The following is a 22216-nucleotide window of genomic DNA, read 5'->3' on the forward strand; positions in this document are numbered from 1 at the left end:
TTTGCCTTCCCCAATCACCTGGGTACTTATTTTACAGTAGGCTACCTGAACCAAGTGGGGATTGAACCGGCAACCTTTTGGTCATGAGTGAAAGCTGAGGCCCTTATATGCCAAAACATGAAAGTAACCCGAAAGTTTAGGTAGATTAAAGTACGTAAGTAGGTTTGGGCTGGCTTCACACGTGGCAAAATCACTGCAGAATTTCTACAGTGGATTTTGCTGTGGAAATTCCGCAGCATTTACAGCACAAGCCACATGGAGATTTCAGAAATCTGTGCCCAACGAATCTGCAGAGTTTTTGAAAATGAAGCAGATACTTAATCTGTAGCATGTCTATTTATGTTGCATGCCTCTTTGGATCTATTCAATATGCCTGAGGAAGGACCCTGAGAGGTTCAAAAGCTTGCAATATCATGTATTTTTGTTAGCAACTAAAATGTATCATATCTACATTACTTGGTTTCTCTTGCTGGGAACAATCACATATTTATGTTGTGCAATTCAACCCTTAAAAACAGAAAAGGTTTAGGCCTCATGTCCACGGGGAAAATCAGGCCCGCTACGGATTCTCCATGGAGAAGCTGCAGCGGGTCCCTCCTGCCCCGCGGACATGAGGGCTGAAAATAAGAATAAATCAGAATTAACTCACCTCCTGCACGCTCCGGATCTTCCCTTCGCTGCCGCGTCATCTTCTCTGCGTCGCGGCCGGATCTTCTTTCTTCGGCCCGGCGGATGCGCAGGATGACGTCGGTGACGTGCCCTGCGCATGCGCCGGCCCGAAGCAAAATGATCCGGCCGCGACTGAGAGAAGATGGTGCCGCGGCGAAGAGAAGAAACGGAGAGGGTGAGTAAAATCTGATTTTTGTCTCCCGCGGATCCGGACGGCTTCCATAGGCTTCAATAGAAGCCCGCGGGAGCCGTCCCCGCGGGAGACCCGCACGAAAATGGAGCATGGTCCAGATTTTTTCATGCTCCATTTAAAAAAAAATCACTTTTATTGACCATCCGCAGGTATTTATCTACCCGCGGGTGGTCAATGCATCCCTATGGGGTGCGGATCCGCGGGCAGGAGAAGAGTTAAAATCCGCTGCGGATTTTAATTCTTCTTTTGCCCGTGGACATGCGGCCTTAATCCTGCAGCATACCGGTCTAAATCGTCACCTAAAAAAGGTGGATTGGGCCACTGCAGATTCACAGAGTATTTGCTACTGGTATTCCGGGAGGCCTGCATAGATTTTGCCCCATGTGAACCAGTCTTATACTTTAAGGGTAGAGTAAATTACTAGCTAACTTCATCAAGCAGTATGGAGGATGATGGCATTCATGGTTTGGAAAACAATTAACTTTAATAGCGAGGGGTAAACATGTATTTTAGAGCTGGCAAGCAGAGTATTCTGTATTCTGCACCATCAGAAAACTGCTATACATAGCAAATCACAGTTCATTACAGAAAGAATGATGTGCAATTTAGTAGGATCGAATGGCAGGAGGGACTGATGCGCAGTCTTGTTCATCTAGGGTTGAGTCAATTACAGATCTGTATTGGAAGGTAACCTAGAAGAGAAAACAAAAAGGGTCAACTTGCTAAATAATAATACACAGGAGAAAATAATTCAAGCAGATTTGTTATCTACCAGCTGCTAGCACTCCCTGCATGGGAGTTTCACAACTGTATGTTAGCTTGACTGTGATAGAGCACAGAAAGTTATGTTAACTCAAAAAAAAAACTATGGTTCTCCTATCTCAAAAGGGCCACTCCAGTGATTTTTTTTTATTCATTCATTATGCAGCTGTGCCCCCAGTATATATAAGTTGGCTAGTGTTTGCGACAGTACTAATTACCTTAGCTAAGCTGTCTCCTGACCTCTTTCTCCTCAGATGGTCTCAATTCCGACCAACTCAGATCTACTTGGGGGTTATGGATTCATTTTCTAGTCAATTTTAAATTTTTTTTGTAATCCTGTTTCATTGATTTACCACAGAAACTACCCAGAGGACACATACACTCCTGTCACTGTTACTGATGATCACACAGCGATAATAGAGGAGATCACAGCTCATCCTCCTTACGGTATATGTATGGGCTGTAGCTTATGTAGGTAAATGTAAAAGGTAATGATAATTAACTACTTAGTGACCACGTTCATGTGTGTGCTCTACAAAAAAAATCATAATTATGAAAATCATAATTTTTTACTCCTGCTTTGCTTAGATTCATTCAAAAACTGTGGGGTCAAATTATGCAGTACACTCCTAAATGTATTTGCTAAGGGATCTAGTTATCAAAATGGGGTCATTTGTAAGGGTTCTCCATCGTTTTGACTGCTCAAGAGCTCTAAAAGTGTGCTATGGGGCCTAAAACGCCTTCAAGCAAAATGTCTGTTCTAAAAGCCACTGGCTACTCCTTTAAGTTTGGGCCCAGTTGTGCATAGACAAATACTATGAGGGCCACAATGGGTAGGTTTCTGCACACAGGACAAACAAGGGGATGCATTTTGGGGTAAAAGTCCTAATTTTCATGTGCACAATAGAAAAAAATCCTGTCTTTAAAAAGACATATTTGCAAAAATATAAAATTTTATTTTTCTAAATTGCAGTAATTTCTGGAAAGAAAAGGTGGAGTCAAAATACTCATGACACCCTTCAGTGAATACATTCAAATGTGCATTTTTTAAAAATGGGATCATTTGTGGGAGTGTCTATTATTGTGACTCCTATGAGCCTTTGCAATCTTGCCTTGGTGTTGGAAAATAAAGGGTTCCTCAAAATATTAACCATATTCTATTTGTACGTCTCCCAAATGCTTCCAGGATAAAGTAAACGGAAGGAAATCTCTTTAAAATATGTGCAAAACTACTTTGTCATTTTTTCACAATTCCAACTGCAATATCCAAAAATTTGCAATTTTTTCAAAAGGTTTCCAACTGTGGTGCTTTTAATAAATATACACAAATTCTATCGGTTTATTTTCAATCACCTAAATGAAGTACAATATGTGACCAACAATGTCAGAATCACTTTATATGCCAAACCTTTACGCAGTTATTCTATGCTAAAATGACACGTCAGATTTCCAAAATTTGGCCGAGCCATTAAGTTGCAAACAGGCTTGCGACTAAGGGGTTAAACTGTCCCCCACCAGTAGAATGGCATAACCCTAGCTAATGCTGGGCCACTGCATCCTGGGATAGATGTGACCTCTACAGAGAAATTATGGTTTTCTGTCTTGAAACAAAGATTTTCATTTCCAGGATTAACATGCATAAAGGTCTTCCTCCACACCCCTTGATCACAGGGTTGGTGGTAGGTGGACACAGAGCAGTTGTCCAATTAGTATAAAGAGCAACATGTTCTGCTAACAGATTGTTAGCAAAATAAGGCTACAGTCATTATGTGAGGTGCACGAATATGAACTCCATTCTTTTGAGTGGACTTAATTCACATGAGCGATGCTGCGACGGACAAAAAAAATACCATGTTCTATCTTTCAGCCTTCCCTCGGAAGGCCTCGCCCAGTGTTGTCAGTGGGAATATAACCCCTTAGTGATCATCCATATGTGTTTTCCCTTTCTAGGTGTGTGGTTTCTAATCTACATCGTGGTAAAAACACTGCAGACCTGTAGACTAAAGCTTCGGTGTCTGTGTATGCGACAGCTCCCTGCTACCGGAGGTGGCCAATAGCCGGGAGCTGTATTTGGGGGGCCGCGGTGTGCGACACCCAGTCTTGTGATCGCCATTATCAAATGGATAACAGCGATTGCATAAAAGTTAAAAAAAAAAAAAAAAAAGAAAAAAAAAAAGTTAAAGCTTCACCTCCCCTCATGGATTATCTCTGTGAGGAGACATTAAAATCGTTTGTGACCAAACCTGTTTGCGCCTTAATGACCCGGCCAAATTTTGGAAATCTGACATATGTTACTTTAACATGGATTAACACCGTAAAGGTGCTACATATCCAAGTGATTCTGACATTGTTTTTTCGCAACATGTTGTACTTCATTTAGGTGGAAAAAATAGACCGATAATATTTGTATTTATTAAAAGCGACAAAATTTTGAAAAAAATCGTCATTTTTTCACATTTTCAACTGCAATATCTCAAATATGTGCAAACAAAATATAGAGTTTTTTCATAAGATATATATGTCCATCTGTTTACTTTATTTTGGGCGCACATTGGAAAACACTTTTTTTTTTAACCATTTAGGAGCCGTACAAATTTAACATTAATTATTAACATTTTGAAGAGCACTTTATTATCCTACACCAAGCCAAGATTATAAAGGCTCATAGGTGTTAGAATGACAGATACCCCCATAAGTGACCCCATGTTAAGAACTACACCCCTTAATGTATTCACTGAGGGGGATCAGGAGTATTTTGACCCTACCGTTTCTTTTCAGGAATTAATGCAATTTAAAAAAGAAAATGTCATATTTTTGCAAATATGTAATTTTAAAACACAGGATTTTTTTCTATAGTGCACATGAAAATGAGGATTTGCACCCAAAAATGGATACCCATTTCTGTCCTGTGTTTAGAAATATACCCATTGTGGCCCTAATCTTCTGTCCGTATGCACAACAGGGCCCAAAAGCGAAAGGAGCAGCCAGATGTTTTCAGAACAGGCATTTTAGGCCCTATTGCCCACTTGTAGAGCCATTGAGCGGCCAAAACGATAGAGAACACCCACAAATTTTGGAAACCGGACCCCTTAACGAATTAATCTAGGGGTGTATGGTGTATTTTGACCCCACAGTTTTTGAATGACTCTGCAAAGCAGGAGTAAAAAAAAAATTACTCTTTTTATTTATTTTTTTAGCAAGTATGTAATTTTAAAAAAAGTTTTTTTTATACAGCACACATATGAATGAATAATTTCACCCCAAAATGGACCCCCCTGTTTCTCGGATGTTCGGAGACATACCCATTGTGGCCCTAATCTTCTGTCTGTATGGACAACAGGGCCCTAACCGAAAAGACCAGCGGGTGGTTTTCAGAACAGACATTTTGGTTGAAGGTGTTTTAGGCCCCATTGCCCACTAGTAGAGCCCTTGAGAGGCCAAAATGACAGAGAACCCACCACAAATGATCCCATTTTGAAAACTAGACCCCTTAACGCATTCATCTAGGCGTATACTGCGTATTTTGACCCCACCGTTTTTGAATGAATCGAAGCAAAGCAGAAAGAAAAAAAAAATTTTGATTTTTGTTTTTTTGGCAATTGTGTCATTTTAAAAATATTTTTTGTACAGAATACATAGGTATGAAGACTTTCACCCCAAAATGGATATCCCTGTTTGTCCTGTGTTCAGAGACATACCCATTATGGCCCTAATCTTCTGTTTGGATGCACAACGGGGCCCAAACTGAACGGCACATCAAACTTTAACTGTCTCTTAATTTATACGTGATCGCCATTATCCATGGATAATGGCGATCATGTGACTAAGGAACACTCACTGCGGCCCCCCGTGACATCTCCAAGCTTTTGGCTTTAGTAGCCAGGAGATTTTAAATTTCACCTTGCCCTCCCCAGTTTCTGCGCTTGCGTCCGCCATTTTGGCGACTGGCACATGCGCCAAAGCTGGGTAGAGGTCCACGGATAAGGATCCTGTTGGGGGACATCGCCGGCGGACTTAATTCAGTCATTTCACCTCCCCTCACGGATCGGATGCGTGACGGGAGGTGAAACTTTAGCTATTTTTACTTTTACGTGATCGCCATTATCCATTAGATAACGTCAATCACGTGACTGGGAACCGCATACTGTGGCCCCCCATATAATCTACAGGCTTTTGGCTACATTTAGTAGCCAGGTGCGGGGAGATTTTAAATTACCCCGGCAATCTGCAGCTTTTTGGCGATGGGCGTGTGCGCAGAAGCTGGGGTAACGTCTGCGGATAAATCCAGGGCCCTTAGGTACCTAATTTCATCTCCCCTCACAGATATGATCCATGAGGGTAGATGGAACAAACTTTCTAACACTTTTTTGAACTTTTTAAAAAACTTTTACATGATCGCTGTTATCCTTTGGATAGCAGTGATCATATGACCGGGAACCGCATACAGCAGCTCCCGGTGACAGCTCCCTGCTCTCAGCTACTCATACTAGCCGGGAGCAGTTTTTTTTTTTATTTCCCGGGCCTCCCGTCCATCTGCGCATGCACGTGACGCAATACGTCTGGCGCGCATGCGCAGACACCGGCGGCGGGTCTGGAGAGGAGTAGGCAGACGCCGGACGGCGCGGAGGACGGGGAGTTGGTGGTAGTATTCTTGGTTACCCTTACGGATCCGATCCATAAGGGGAGCTGAACCTTTGCTTTTAAAAAAAAATGCCCATAGAATTTAACGCGATTTCCAGTATCCGGTGGATACCAGCGATCACGTGACCGGGAGTGGGTCCCCGCAGCCTGGGATGACAGCTCCATGCTGTCGGCTACCTCCGGTAACCAGAAGCATGGAGCTGTCACGTCCTGAGCCTGCAGGGCTGTCATTACCAGAGGATGCATGTTTTTACGTCCTCTGGGAAATAAGCCCAGCAGGCCAGGATGTAAAAACACTATGGGCTGGTCACTAAGGGGTTAAACTAATCACCTCCAGCCTCTATGTTGTCCCTGGGCGATCTGGTGGTAAAAGGACCAGTCACCACTTCTGTGCATGTACGCCAAATGTTGAGCGTAGAGAAGTATAGAACGAGTCAGCAGCACTCACCATAACCAATATGTTTTTTTTTTCCTCAAAAGATGTACTGCAAGCCCGAGCCAGGATTGGATCCCGGCCCCAAAGATATACAGTCCAATAAAGTGGCTCCCTGCTCAACACATGCACAGTAATGGCATCTGGACGCTTCCACTCCTCATAGATTGGCCAGCACATGTATTCATGATGACACTCAAGGTATGCTAACACACCTGTTTGATGTTTCTTAATTAGTGTATTTATTTGTGATTGGTAAGGGGGATAGATATAAGTGCATAGGATATGTGTTTGCATTAGCTTGACAAAGACCGGTTTATATGGTCGAAACGTCGCCATTCTTTGTGATGATGCGGTTTTCATCTGGCATTCCTATGGATAAAGTTTTTTGCACCTAAAATCTGCCAAATCTCGAGCCTATGCGCAAAAGGCCAGAGCGCAGGATATTTAAAATCTACATGCTCCCGGTTGTCAAAGATAGCAGAGAGCAGGAAGAGGTCACCGGGGGCCGTGGCATGCAGTCTAATTATGTGATTACATGATTGCCAATACCCATTGGATAACTGCAAACTTTAAAAGTTTAAACAGTTAAAGTAGCAGTGACTGAGGGGCACAGCGAGCCGTCTCCAGTCACATGATCACTGTTATCCAATGAGAACGGCGATCACGTAACATTTTAAAAAAAGTACTGAGGTCAGTCACTGGTGGGATGGCTTATCCTGCAGATAAACATCCCCCAATAGCTCTTTGGCGGTGCATGTTCAGTGCTGATGTTCAATGATATACAAAGTATTTTGGTCATTTCCATACATTTATTTTTGAGATATAAAATGATTACCATTTAGGTCTGTGATCCCAATCATCCGATTGGCCGTGGTTGGTAACATGATGCATACAATCACATTGGTGCAATTGCACCATGTGACCAACTTTATTCATAAAAAATTCTCATGTTTTAAGCAGTTGATTTTATTGTTAACGATAATGTGATGTTTTTGTGCAATTCGTCAGTCTGTATTTTAATTAATGTTTGGCTTATCCAAGATATGCAGACATTGACATCAGTAAGAACAGGCGTGCTCAAAACATGTAGGTCTGCCGGAGCATGACGTTTTTATCTGGATCAGACTTGAAATTTTATTTCCTGGCGCTGGACTTTTATCTCCATCTTGGATTTCATGCTATTCTAACATAATTTAGGGGTTTGCAACAAGCCACCAAATTTAGGGTGTCCAAAAGTGTGGAATTGCCCATACATTACAAAAATTACAGTTAAAGGCCCTTTTACACGCAACGATTACCGCTCAAACGTCCGAAAAAGAGCGATAATTGTTGCATATAAACGCGGGCATCGTTCCATGTATAAAATCCATTGTTCAGCCACTGAAAGACTGAGCAAATACATTCCATTTGAATGCATTTCGCACAGCTTTCAAAATGTTTTGCTTTGCATACATAAGGAGTACAATGTGTACTCTGCCTAGAGGAGAACAATGGAATTTGTTTTAAACACACACCCAGCTTACATGCAAATAAAGATGATTAAAGTGTTAAGGTGCATTTACACCACAAAGATGATCACTCAAAAAAAATGGCTTTTGAGCGATCATTTTGCATAAAGTACTACTTGGTACTAAGGCCTATTAGTACCAAGTAGTAGCGTGTGAGCCGTCGAGAGCTGTAATTAGGGAACACACCATCCGCTGTTCCCCGATTACTTCTGCCATAGCTGTCAGCCCCGCTGGCAGAATGAGACAAAGCAATCAGCTGTTATCAGCTCTCCCCTGACAGAACAAAGCAGGTCATGCTTATCAGCTGTTCTGCCTAGCAATGGTTTTCAGGCAGAATTGAAATTCATTGTTTTGTTCGGCCTAATAGTGAAAGATGGGCACATTTACACACAACGATTATTGCTCAAAAGAGCAATAATCGTTGTGTCTAAAAGGGCCTTTAACCCCTTCCCGCTCCAGGACATACATTTACGCCCTGCAGAGTCGGGGTATGTATGAAGAGAGACCATGGGGCGACTTCTCTTCATACAGCGTGGATGTCAGCTGTTTATTACCGCTGACACCCGCAGGCAACAGCTGCAATCAGTCGCAAGACCAATCGCTACTTTTAACCCTTTAAATGCCGCTGTCAATTCTAACTGTGGCATTTAAATCCCTCAAACAATGTTCGGAGGTCCTGTACGGCAGTGTTCCCCAACTCCAGTCCTCAGGGACCACCAAGGGAAGGAAGACCTGAGAAGACTCAGACATCAAGTTGAATTTCAAAAAGGCAGATTTTAATGGACTCAGAAAGAAAGTATGAAGGATCCAGTGGCTGGATGTTCTTAAGGACAGGAATGTCCAAGGAGGATGGGAAATTTTGTGATTCTCCAAGAACAAATATTAACAGTCTCTAAAAGAAGGAAGAATGGGAACGATTTAAAGAGACCAGGATGGGTGAACACAGAACTTAAAACATGCTAAAAAGGAAGAAAAATATATTTATGTATCAAATGGAAAGAGGGGGGAAATAGAAGTGTCAGATGATGGACACCCACATTCTCCTACAACATCATCCAATAGAGTGCTTAATAGCGGACAAAAATAGATTAGACCATATGAGGACTCCATTCCAAAAATCATGATCAATGAGAGAGATCAAAAGGACATTAAACAGGGGAGTATTTTATTGATGGCATATATTTGTATGCAAATATTTAGCCTTCTATCTCCACATAAGATCATTCCTTCGGCTTGAATACCATACTAGCATAATGACAGTATGTTCCAAGTACCGGACGAACCATGCAACTGGAGTATGAAGGATCCAGTGGCTGGATGTTCTTAAGGACAGGAATGTCCAAGGATGGAAAGTTTTGTGATTCTCCAAAAACAAATATTAACAGTCTCTAAAAGAAGGAAGAATCGGAACCATTTAAAGAGACCAGGATGGGTGAACACAGAACATACATGTTAAAAAGGAAGAAAAATATATTTATCAAATGGAAAGAGGGGGGAAAGATCTAAAGAAGAAAATGAAGCAGTCTGCAGACTATCAGAAAAGCTAAAGCGGATAATGAATTGAGGCTTGCAAAAGTCTTCAGCGATTTGACTCCTAGTTAAAACATAACTTTTCATAATTCCCTATTTTAACTTGAGCTGGAAGCAAACCCTGTTAGCAATAAACACATACTGACCAATCACAGTTCCTATAATAGTCTGGATCTAGCACTATCTATAATGGAATGAAACTAAAAGGGAGAAGACACAGATTAGATATTAGACAGTGAGGGTGATCAAGGAGTTTAACAGGTTTACAAAGACTGTAGCAGCATATATGGTGAAAAAAGTTACAGAATCTTTATTGCTCCATGACAGGCAATGACAGGCATGACAGGCAATGTTTCAACCTTCCCAGGTCTTTATCAATGCTTGATAAAAACCTCGGAAGGTTGAAACGTTGCCTTTTCTGCGATTATGGAATAAAGATTCGGTAACTCTTTTCCCCATATATGCTGCCACAGTCTTTGTAATCCTCTACCGATATTTTGGAGAGGAAGGTTCATAGCGCCTTGGGTAGCTCTGCATTTTTTCTACACCTCCACTTATTAGATTTTGCTTTGAGAGCTGCTGGATTTCTTTTGTTTTTGGAGTTGAACAGGTTGCCACGGGAGGTGGCACATTCTGCTTCAATGCAAATCTTGAAACATAGGCTGGATAGACATCTGTCTGGGAGGTTTTAATGAATTCTGCATGGAGCAGAGGGTTGGACCCGATGAACCTGCGTGTCCCTTCCTACTCTATGATTCTATGTAGCCAATGTGTTGCTGAGATTCAAAAAAGGGTCAAAAATTGAAACTATAGGCCGATACCTTCTGTTGTGGGTAAAATGTTTGAGGGATTTCTAAGAGAGGTTATCCTATAGTACCTCAATGAAAATAAGAGGGGTCGCTCTGATCAAAGCAATTTGATCAGCTTCTGTAAGGATGTAAGTTCTAGGCCGGATCAGGAAGAGTCTTTGATTCTCAAATACTGCGATGTTGCCAAAGCATTTTACACTGTGCCACATAATAGGCTTTTGGACAACTAAAGTAATAAATGGAATGGGCAGACTACAATACCCAGAGAGGTTCGCAAAATTGGGTTTATTTGGTTTAGAAATAAAAATGTAGCTGAGGAGGGAGCTAATAACTATGTAAAGATATATCCAAGGCCAGTACAGCGATCTGTCCAATCATCTGAAAAAATGTGGGGGTCATGGGCTACCCTCTACTACATGCATATGTTCTAAGGATACAACCCTCTCAGAGGGAGTTACTTGAGTTTTAATACTGGAAAATGTAACAGACAGAAAATCTTAAAGTATCACATTTACTCCAGTCCTGTGTGTGCAGCCAAATTACCTTGCCCTTCTTATCAACAAATGAGAGTGTGTGTTTACGCCAATGTTCTTCAAAAGTTTTCTTCTGCTGTCCTTGCAGAGGCTTAGAGTAATCATATTCATCAATTCTGACCTAAACAAAACAGAGAAGGACTTTGTAAATAAAAAAAAGTGAAAATGAATGGAGAATATATACAAAAGCTGGTTGACTGCCAAGCAGTACTCCAATATGTACTAATAATAAGCTATAAAACCTTCAAGAACAAAATTACCACCATTAAAAGAGAATTGGTCAACAACTTCTGGTGATCAAACGGACAGAATAATGCTGTAGGACTTTTAATCAATATTCCAACCATGTCCTTGCAGGAAATGTCTAAAGGTGCATTTAGGCTGAAAGATGATCTCTGGGGGATGAGGAGAAAAAAAAAACAAAACGCTCAAAATGGCAGTTTGAGTGACAGTTTTGAGCGATCATCTTCGCATAACTCTAAGTAGCTGCTTAAGAGTTAATGCAGGCGGAGTGAGACACAGCTGCTTTGTTCTCACAGTTATCAGCAGTGTCCTGCCGAGCTGATAGCTCTGAGAAACCAGAGCGCTGACAGCTCCTTTGTTCTTGGAGCTTGCCGCCCGCCGAAAAAAAATCATCGTGCGGCGCTAATTAAGAGTCAGTGATTTCTTGCTCGATGTTGAACGAATAGTGCACACTGGCAGCGCATTTAGACACAATGATTATCGCTCCAAAGAGCAATAATCGTTGTGTCCAAATGGGCCTTAACAGCAGTGCAGAATGTATGTAAATAGTATCCTGACGACACTGGGGCAGTGTAGAAGCTTTCCAGAGATAAGGAGTCATCACACTAATTATGACCATTTGTGTGATTGATATCTCCCTTGCATGAAGGGGATTTCAGAGCCACTAACATTAAAACCAACAGACAAGGGGACAGTAAATCACAAAGGAATAGAATTCAGAATAAATTGCTTATTTTACTACTTTTAGACTTCTTTCCTGTCCCTCATTTCTCCTAAACTGTTACTCTAAAAATCTGCTGATTCCATCTTGGTAGACAATACATGTTAATAGCTTATTGTCATATTACAATAGCCCACTGATCATACATGTCTTTGGAGAGGAGGGGGTTAATGCAGCACAAATCACCCAAGGGAATAACACTGGACTAGGGGCTCCTATCCAAGGGCGATTGTGCATTGCATTTCCCGCGGCGATAATCCAGCCTCGGGTAATGTAGTACACGCTTTCCATAGCATTGCTATGGAAAGAAAACCCCCTGTCCATGAGCGGAGAATCATAGCAATTCTCCGCTCGCGGGAACTGACAGTTCTCTCCCCTGCTCCCGGGCGGCAGAATATTGCTAGTAATATTCTGCCTCGCCCGTGGACAGGGGGCCTAGCTCAGGTTTTTAGGAAACCTTGCACATTTGTTTGTTACTAGAATAGACAACCACAATCTGCCAAAAAGTTGGGGCGCTGTGTATTATGTAAATAAAATTATAGGGAAAAAAAGTAAAAAGTAGTGATTTAGAATTCTCATCTACGTTTTACTCACAATAGAACACAGAACATATCACAAGGGGAGAGGGAAACCTTTTTCCATAATAAAAAAAAATTACTGATTTAGACACGGAGGGCAGCAAACAAAAATGTTGGGACAGGGTTAACAAAAGGCTGGAATAGTAAGCAGTACTAATGAAAAACACCTGGAGAGGAAATTTTCAACTAATGTGTTTTCCTGAAAATAAGACAATGTCTTATATTAAATTTTTGCCCTAAAAGAGGCAAAGTGTCTTATTTTTGGATCACCTGGTCCGCGGCGTTCCGATGGTCTCCAGCGACGCTGCGGCAAGCTGCAGAGGCCTCCCCGTCTGCCATCTCAGCTTGTTCTGGTGATGGGGCTTTCAATACCCCGCCTCCAGCAAAGTGAGCGCTGTGATTGGCAAATAGAGCGCCAGCAGCCAATCGGAGCCGGCACACAATGAGCCAAATCACAGCCATTCAGTGATCTCATTCATTGAGGACGCCGCAGACCAGGTGAGTATTGATTTTCTTTTTAGGGGGGAAGGGGGTGGGGCCTTTTAGCTAGGTCTTATTTTCCAGGGAGGCCTTATATTTCAAGCCTCCCCTGAAAACCAGGGAAGCTCTTACTATGGGGGTAGGACCTACTTTTGGGGAAACACGGTAGCTCACATAAGTGTGAATAAAAAGAGCATGTTAGAGAAGTAGAGTCTCTCAGAAGGAAAGGCGGTCAGAGGTTCACCAATCTGAAGAATGGTCTGAAAATTGTGGAACGATTTCAGAAAAATGTTACTCAACGTACAATTGTGAAGACCTTTAACCCTCTCCAATCCACTGTCTGACGTCTAAAGACATTATGTTTTAAGGCTGTACAGCTCCGATGTTGGAAGATGTCCGTCGGGGTTCTCTTACTGTATACTGCCAGCCTCTCTGCTGTCGGAGCCTATCCAACATGTCACCTCATGCAGTACTGGCTTTAGCTAGCATATAGCGCTATTGTATAACAGCAGAAAGAGAGTAAGACCCCTAGGAAAACTAGGATACAAATTGGATTGGAAAGGGTTAATATCCAACTATTTATAGTACATAATATCAAAAGATCCAGAGGATCTGAAGAAATTAGGGACAAGGCCAATATTGGATGCTTGAGATCTATGGGTCCTCAGGCACCACTGCATTAATAACAGGCAAAATGGTGTAATGCCAAATTACTGCATGGGCTCAGGAATACTTCCAGAAATCATCGTCTGTGAACACCGTTTGCCATACAATCCAAAAAATGCAAGTTAAACCTGTATAATGCAAAGAAGACATATTAACATAATCCAGAAATGCTGACCTCTTCTCTAGGCCAAAGCTCTTTTAAAATGGACAAAGGCAAAATAGAAAACGGTTCTGTGGTCATATACAGCAAAACATGAAAATCTTTTAGGAAACCATGGACGCCGTGTCCCGCGGACTCAAGAGAAAAGGGACCATCCAAGCTTGTTACCAATGCAGTTTTAAAGCCTGCATCTCTGATGGTATAGGGGGGGCATTAGTGCCTATGGCAATGGCAGCTTACACATCTTGACAGACACTTTGAATACTGAGTCGTATGCAGAGGTTGTAGAACAACATGTTCCCCATCCAGACCACGTCTCTTTCAGGGAAGGCCTTGTAGATTTTAGCAAGACAGTGCTAAATCACATACTGCATCCATCACAACAGCATGGCTTCGCAAAAGGAGGCCGGGAGTGAACTGGCCACCTGCAGTCTAGACCTTGTGTGCATTATGAAGGAAAAATCCCAAAAAACTGAACCAGGACTGTGGAGTAGCTAGAGACCTCCATCAGACAAGAATAGGACAACATTCATCTCCCCAAACTCCAGCAATTGGTCTCCTCACTTCCCAGTAGAAGGGATGCTACACAATGGTAGTAGACACAGCCTTGGCCCAAGTTTTGTGAGATGTGTTACTGCCATCAATATCTAAAGGAGTACATTTTTTAAAATGAAAAACGAAAAAAAATATCTCCTTTCCTCTTTCTGATATGTGTACTATGTTCTGTTGTGAATGAAATAGGTTTATATAAAATTGCGAAATCGTTGCAAAAAAGTTAGGGCGCTGCATTAAATGTAAAAAAAAAAGTAATGCAATTGAGGTTATATACAAGAAAAATTTATTTATCAAAATTAAGTGTATGCCACAAATTTCAAATATGTGCAAAACATCACTGTGGACATGCAGTACAAACAAAATAAACCATTAATATAAACATACATAAACAAGACCTATGTCCATGTGGTTCTTTATAACTAGGAGCAAGGCATACAACAACTGCAGGATATGTGAGCAAAGTTCTGCAGTATATTCATGAAAGCAAAAAACATTAAAAACAGCAATAAATAGCAAAAATATTATATAAATATAAAAGAAAAAAGTTAAAAATATTTTATTGGAGACTAAGGCCTCATGTCCACGGGGAAAATCAGATCCGCTGCAGATTCTACATGTAGAATCTGCAGCGGGTCCCTCCTGCCCCGCGGACATGAGCGCCGAAAATAAGAATTTAAAAGTACTTACCATCCGGCGCGGGCGGAGAAGATCAGCTGTTCCTCACGGCCGGATCTTCATTTTCGGCCGGCGGATGAATTCCTGACGCCGGCGGCACGTCGCCGGCACGTCGCCGACGTGCCGCGCGCATGCGCCGGGCACATCCGCCGAGCCGAAGCAAGGAAGATGCGGCCGTGAGGAACAGCTGACCTTCCCCGCCCGCGCCGGATGGTAAATACTTTAAATTCCTATTTTAGGTCTCCCGCGGATCCGGACGGCTTCCATAGGCTTCAATAGAAGCCCGCGGGAGCCGTCCCCGCGGGAGACCCGCACGAAAATGGAGCATGGTCCGGATTTTTCCATGCTCCATTTTTTTTTAAATCCCTTTTATTGACGATCCGCGGGTATTTATCTACCCGCGGGTGGTCAATGCATCCCTATGGGATGCGGATCCGCATGCGGGAGATCCGCTGCGGATCTTAAATCATATTTTGCCCGTGGACATGAGCCCTAAAGGTACCAAGTATCTTGCAACACGTGCCAAGAGTGGTAGAAAAACAACAGGAACATGCTAATGCTGCCTGAAAAAAGGCAATAATATGATACAGAGGTAAAGCCCACCAGAGATTTGGTAAGAGACACCCATCCTTTCAATGGTCACCAAAGGGGAACAAGGCCACTCAAGCGAGGCCTGGCAGTTCAGATTGTATGTTGCGAGTGAATCCATGGGAGCCACACAGCAGAATATATATCTGGCACACCACAATAAAAGGTAAATTATTTTTTTTTATAAGGCATAGAAAGATTTGCGCTGCCTATCCATTGTGCAAGGGAGGGGATGACATCACCCATTAGTATGCCAACACTTCTGGTCTGAAAGAGCGTCTCATGGAGCAACTGCTGTTGGGTCGAAGACAGCTTAAGGCGATCAAAGCTACCTATCAAACAGGACCTCAGCGTTTGAGCGATCACCTTGTGCTGTAAAAAGAACACAACGACTATTGCTCAAAAGATTTTTTGATCGATAATAGTTGTGTCTAAACCAGCCTTAACTGAGGAGAAAATGATTGCTAAAGACGCAAAAGAATGGCCTTATAAGCAGGTGTACATGGAAATACAAGACTGGATACCGAAAAGAGAACTCTGGTAGGAAAAAAGTTCAAAAGCATATTTAAACAACTTGTAGAAGGAATGGAGACCCTATTGGAAAATTTTAAGAACGAAACTGAAGCGGTAACCTTGACATGCACCCTGAAAGTGGTGTCAGAGGAATAGTCTGTTTCTAAAGTTCACCAAGAAGTTAAAACGCAAAACTAAAACTCTGGGAATCAATAGCTGTGTTGCTCAAAGTAAGTTTCAGAGACTAGAGAGGTCTAGGACCCAGTTCAGACAACAAGTAAAAGAAATATTCTTGTTAAAGAGTTGTGAAAATGAGATACAAGCAGTGAAGCCAAATTATGTTAGTGACCTGGGCACTACAGGTGAACAGTTTTGTAGACAGGTCATCGAGAAAGTGAAAACTGTACAACAGTTGAAGTCTGAGCAACAGATGGAGGCTGATAAATCCTCTAAAGTGCAAAAGACTAAAGAGAAGGCAGTAGATGAGGCTACTGAAGCTGAGAAGGCCACTAAAAGAAGTTGAGATTGCAAAAGAAGCCTCAGAAGTTGCAGGTGAAGAAAGGCTGGCAAAAGCTGTGATGACGTGGGCAGGGTTGGCGATGGTGGCCCTGTGGGTTTATGGACCCTGGACTTTTATATGAACTGTTGTATGCTACATTTCTTTGGTGTGCTGTCAAATAAATGCTGGTGGAAGCCAGATTAAAAGGAAAAGTCAAGTCTCCTAGAGTCTGCTTACACGTGTAGCAAGCTAAAAATCACTGTTATTAGCGTCACTTGCGGATTTTCTCAGCGGGCGGTGCTAATAGCATTTTTTTAGCTGGTATCCCACTGGAACGGAGAAAAGGCATAAGCCAACTTGATGTCCCACATTTAAGACAGAGCATCTATCACTACAGTTTGGTCTTCTTGGTGTAGGGAAAAGAATTTGGTAGATTGGGTATTTTTCCTAGAAACAAAAATGTCTATCTGGGAAAGACCACTCCTGGATACCAACATTATAAAGTATTTCCTGTTTAGAGCCCATTATCCCGGCTGTATCTTTTGACAGTTGAGGAAGTCAGCTGCAATATTCGTCACCCCATTTAGATGTATTGCTGATATGTACCGAATGGATTTTTCTGCCATGGAGAAAATCTTCCTGCTAAAGTTTGTAGAGAAGGAGGATCTTGTTTCTTCTTGATGCTCCCTGAGGTCTGAGAAAATAAACTGTAGTAATATTTTCTGTAATATTTAACTGTAGAAAACATTTTTATGTGAGGGTTTCTGATTTCTAGTCGAAATAGGGCTTTCCCTACAACTTAAGTTCTCAAACGTTTGATAACACTGCACTGCTCTGACTTCTTGACCATCTTCATTGTAGATGCATGCATCCATAATAATGGTCAAAACAGGTTCCTGGATCCATTCTATTACCTGAGATACATTTGAAACTTCCTTTCACCAATAAATGGAACATTTTCCTTTAGAATTGACTCTTCTGCTTTTGTTCAGAGATGACAGAATCATCCTCTGCAAAGCTCTGGAATGAGCTTATGCGCCCCACAGGACTGCCGACATACAAAATGATAGTGTTCTTAGCAAACTCATCCCCAGTCTTGTAGTGGTCTTTTTTCCCTCTGGAATGAAGAGACTTTTGACATTTTTATTATCCTGTACTACGAAACATTGAGTTTTTGAATTTAAGACTCCTAAAAATAACTTTTGTTTTGAGGGATTGAAATCTGACTTTTGAAACTTTATAATCCATCCGAGACTCTGAAACAAAGTCCTCAAGCAGTCGTTCAAGATTGTCTCTGAACAAGAAGGAAATGGTTGATGCTTATCTCTTGTTCTCTGAGAAAAATCACCATCTCCATCACCACTTTGGTGAATACTCTGGGAGCTGATGAGATGCCAAAGGGAAGACACTGAAATTAAAAATGGAGGACTGAACTCCCGATCCTAAACAGCAAATCTCTGAAATTTCTGAAAGTCAGCATCTTTTAAGTCTATTGTGCACATCAAGGAGTTTAGATGAATCAATGGAACGATGGTCTTTATGGATTCCATCCTGAATTTTCTGTATACTCTAATCTTGTTTAGGCATTTTAGGTTTATTATTGTCCTAAAGGTTTTTTTTTTTCTTCTAGAAAAAGATTAGAATCAGTTTGCATGCAGATCCTCTGGGACTGCAGTAATTGCTCCCAACGTAATGAAGTCTAGTAAGCCTAAGTCTTGGTTTTTACATGAGTTATCTGAAAGCTACGGAGGAAAGAGAAGAAAATTCTATATTGTAACAAATTTCTATTAGGATTCTGGGTTACCTTCCTCCAATGAAGGAGATAATTTGATAGTCTTTCCTCCACAAGATTGGAGTCATTGTGCAGAAGAGGTTCCTGAGCTGGAATTCAACAGGAAACCTTTCCCTTTTCCTGCCCCACTTTTGTGGTAACTACAACGGCCTGTTTTCCTCTTAAAATCTTTTGGGTAAACAAAAGGTCCAAGAATAACTGCTACTTTTTAGGTAGTTTGTCCTCTGGAAACTGCTTTTCATTGGCCATATTTTCTTATGTTTTTGGACCTGAGCTTCAAAAAAAAAAAAAAAAAAAAAAATTCCCATGGAAACATCACATAATTTAATTTTAGAAATGGTGTCACCCGATCATAGCTTTAATCATAAAGCCCTATAAGTTGACTTTTGTCAGAGCACCCATCTGAGCGACAAATTTTACAGATTTTGGAGAAGCATCTGCAAGGAACCCCATGGCTATCTTTAAAAAAGGAGTAGAATATATAATATCCTCACAAGATGTTTTAGATTTCAAATGCTTTTCTAGTTAATTCATCCAAATAAACATGGATTTTGCTATAGAAGTAGTTGTAATACTGTTTAGGATAGCACTGACCGCACACTGTTTTGAGGAGATGATCCACCTTACAATCCATGAGATCATGTAATTGAGAGGAGTCTTCAAATGGTAGCGTGATATGTTTTACCAACTTTGCCACTTGAATATCTATCTTGGAGATCTTCTCCTATAAGGAAGAATCCTCTGAGTCAAAGAGTACAATTTTTAAATACTCTAGAAACTCAGAGTTGTTTCTCAGCATCTTTCCATGCATTTAATATAAGTAGGTTAAGATTAAAATTTACAGGAAAGACTCTTCTTCAGAACTCTAAAACCCCCAAACATCTGGTCTTGGACAGACCTGGGCTTCTTCACCTCCTCAAGATCCATAGTACTGTAATCTATCTTCAATATCATCAGAATCAAAATAGTATTTTCTAAAATCCAAATCTGGATCAGAACCTATATCCCTCCCCTTCCGACAATTCCTCAAGCGAATCATAATTAATCATTTTTTATTATCGGAGTCTCTAACTGAGATGAAGATGAATGAGTCACTCTAGGTATCTTTCTAGGAGGCTTGATATTTCATGGAGGACTGAAATTTTTCCCTTCACAAGATTTAATGTTTTCCTCAAGTGAAGTTCTCTCCTCTAACACTTGATCAATGCAGGAAGGGCATAACGATTTCTTATAGAAATCTTCCAAACAAACATTACACAGGCTTTTTCTTTGTTTCAATACCGGAGAGAAAGAGTCAGCCTCAAAAAGGAAAGTCAGAGAGTTGTTGCGTGTCCCCAGATTTGAGTCGTCACACACTCTGCTGCTCCAATTAATGGTTAGAATAGGGAAGACAAAAGAGTCCGATTCTAATCCTAGAGGCCACTGCATGTGACCCTGCCGTCTCTCATATGCTGAATGCAGGGGGAAAGATTAGCAGAAATCACCCCTCCATCCTGCCACCGGACACTTCGGCTCAATGGGCGCCATGTTGGAAAAATCCGGACCGCTCCACAGGGCCACTTACAACCATGAGCTGCAATATTTCTGGAGAGGCCACCCCCTGCCCCCCTTTTTTTTGTTGCCATGCACACAGAACTCACTGCTGCCAGAAGCGCGCACCACATCCACTGTAACAGTTTCAGACATCTGGCAATGGGGCCCATGGCTGGATGCCAGCCAAGAATTAGGCCGCATGTGGCAGCGATACATGAGGAAAGCAGTCTCCATAGCTTCCCCGACATACCGCTCCTGAAGGTCAGGGGACTCCTGCCCCAAGGAGTGCTGGCAGATGGTTCTTCTGGAAGAGAGGAGGCGTACAGATGTGGACCAGTCCCCCCATCTAGCTTCCACTTGGTAAGTGCAGCAGCCACAGCAGTCTCTGCTGTCTGCCCTCCGGAGGGACACAAAAACACTTGGATGGTTCAGGGGGAGGGATTACGTAACCGCTCTGTGTTCTTATCACTACAGAAGGCGGGGTAGAATCTTCATTGGGTGATGTTGTGAAGAGGGTCAGAGTGAAAAATTTAGATTTTTATAAAACATTCCATTGTCCAACAAATGTGCACATTTTCCTAAAAAATTGGACTTCACTGGGTATTACTCCTTGGGTGATTTGTCCTGACCCAGCTACTGAAATTAGATCTACACTGCTCAGGACATTTCTATAATGTCTTCTATGCTGCTACTTCTCTGCATATAAGACAGACATAAAAGCAGAATCCTCATCTGTGTGTGCGCCGTCTATGGGAAACATAACTAATCTTCAAGCTAGGTAAGGATAAACTGAAAATTACTACAGAGATGGAACCTGCAGACAGGAAAGCATTTGAAAAAAAAAAAACAATGCATATGTCAATCATAGGAGGCAAGAAATGCAAATAGTTTATACTGAAAAGCTAACTACAACAGGTATTTTTTGTTTTTTTGCATTGGTTACCCTGTCGTATTAAAAGGGGTATTCCAGTTAATTACTATTGGATGAAGATAAATTAATAATAGTTGATCGGTAAGGATCTGCAGAAAAATGATCCCAGCTGATCCTCTGGCCCAGTATTAGTGCAGCGAGGTCAGACATCCCCGTAGGATGTCAGAGGCAAAGGGTTATAGAAAGGCTTCACTTCCAATGAAATCAATGTGTGTGACGCTTTCTATTACACTTCCGGTTCTGACGGCAATGAAAAGCGAGAAAATTAATGGAAGGCATTGCTCCCATTGATTTCAATTGGAATGAAGCTCTTCCGTTATACTTCTGGCTCTAACCACAAAGTGGTGGATGTCAAATAACTCTGCATTGATAGCAAAACAGAGAATCAGCTGACCCCCACTCCTCCATCACTAATTAAGAATTGATGAGCTATCCTGAGGATAGGCCATTAGCAATTGCCTGGAATACCCCTTTAAGATGACGTTAAAGGCTGAAATCATCAGTATCCGGTAATTTGTACAGATATCTGAGGTGTTTATTGGGTGCAAGGTTGAAACAGAATAAATATAAGTAGAGATCATATGCAAGTCAGGGTTGTTGCATTAGTCTAAGAAACCTTAATGAAAGCAGATATCATAATAAAGGCTTGCAAGTATACACACCATGTAAAAGGATACTCACCTTAAAGTCCTCTCTGGCGTGAGCACCACGACTTTCTTTGCGGGCTTCAGCACCATAAATAGTCTGAAGTGCATTAATCATTAAGTTTTGTAATTCCAGGGCCTCCACCAAATCAGTATTCCAAACGATTCCTAAAATTAGATTCCGTAATTATATAGATATTCGTTTATCACACCAATCCTCAAATCAGAAAAAAATGCCATCTGGCTATTTTTTTAACGATAGCTTAAAGAGAACCTGTCATGTTCAACAACTGGAGTAAATTCGACCAAAAACGTATGCTAGGTCGTGCGCCTCTTCATGAAGTAAGTGCATGATGTCCCGGGGAAGCCTAGCGTCAGAAAGGCTAAATAAAGGTCTTTATTTTAATGGGGTAGGGATTGGGGACATAAAAAGAAATCGTACCCTGTAAGAGGTAGGGGAAGAAAAAAAGAAGAAAAAAAAAAAAGACGGGGTGGGGTGGAGAGAAAATAAACTTCTTACAACTTTCCTTTTGAGACAGTTGATTACTGATTGCCTT

The 22216-nt window shown here is 41.6% G+C and overlaps 1 protein-coding gene across 2 annotated transcripts in view; it reads right to left on the bottom strand.

Annotated features, from left to right (window-relative positions):
• Positions 1-1320: 1320 nt before the first annotated feature.
• The window catches only part of LOC136578939 (succinate dehydrogenase [ubiquinone] flavoprotein subunit, mitochondrial), a 124660-nt gene continuing 103764 nt past the window's right edge, over positions 1321-22216 (bottom strand). For both annotated transcript variants that reach the window (XM_066579148.1, XM_066579149.1), the window contains 3 exons: positions 21697-21827; positions 11092-11202; positions 1321-1554 (listed from right to left, as the gene is read on the bottom strand). In XM_066579148.1, the coding sequence (XP_066435245.1) occupies positions 1468-1554; positions 11092-11202; positions 21697-21827 (329 nt within the window). In that variant the 3' untranslated portion in view covers positions 1321-1467. The remainder of the gene's footprint in view (positions 1555-11091; positions 11203-21696; positions 21828-22216) is intronic.

This window comes from Eleutherodactylus coqui, chromosome 9, assembly GCF_035609145.1.
Source record: "Eleutherodactylus coqui strain aEleCoq1 chromosome 9, aEleCoq1.hap1, whole genome shotgun sequence".
In the NCBI taxonomy this organism is placed as follows: Eukaryota; Metazoa; Chordata; class Amphibia; order Anura; family Eleutherodactylidae; genus Eleutherodactylus; species Eleutherodactylus coqui.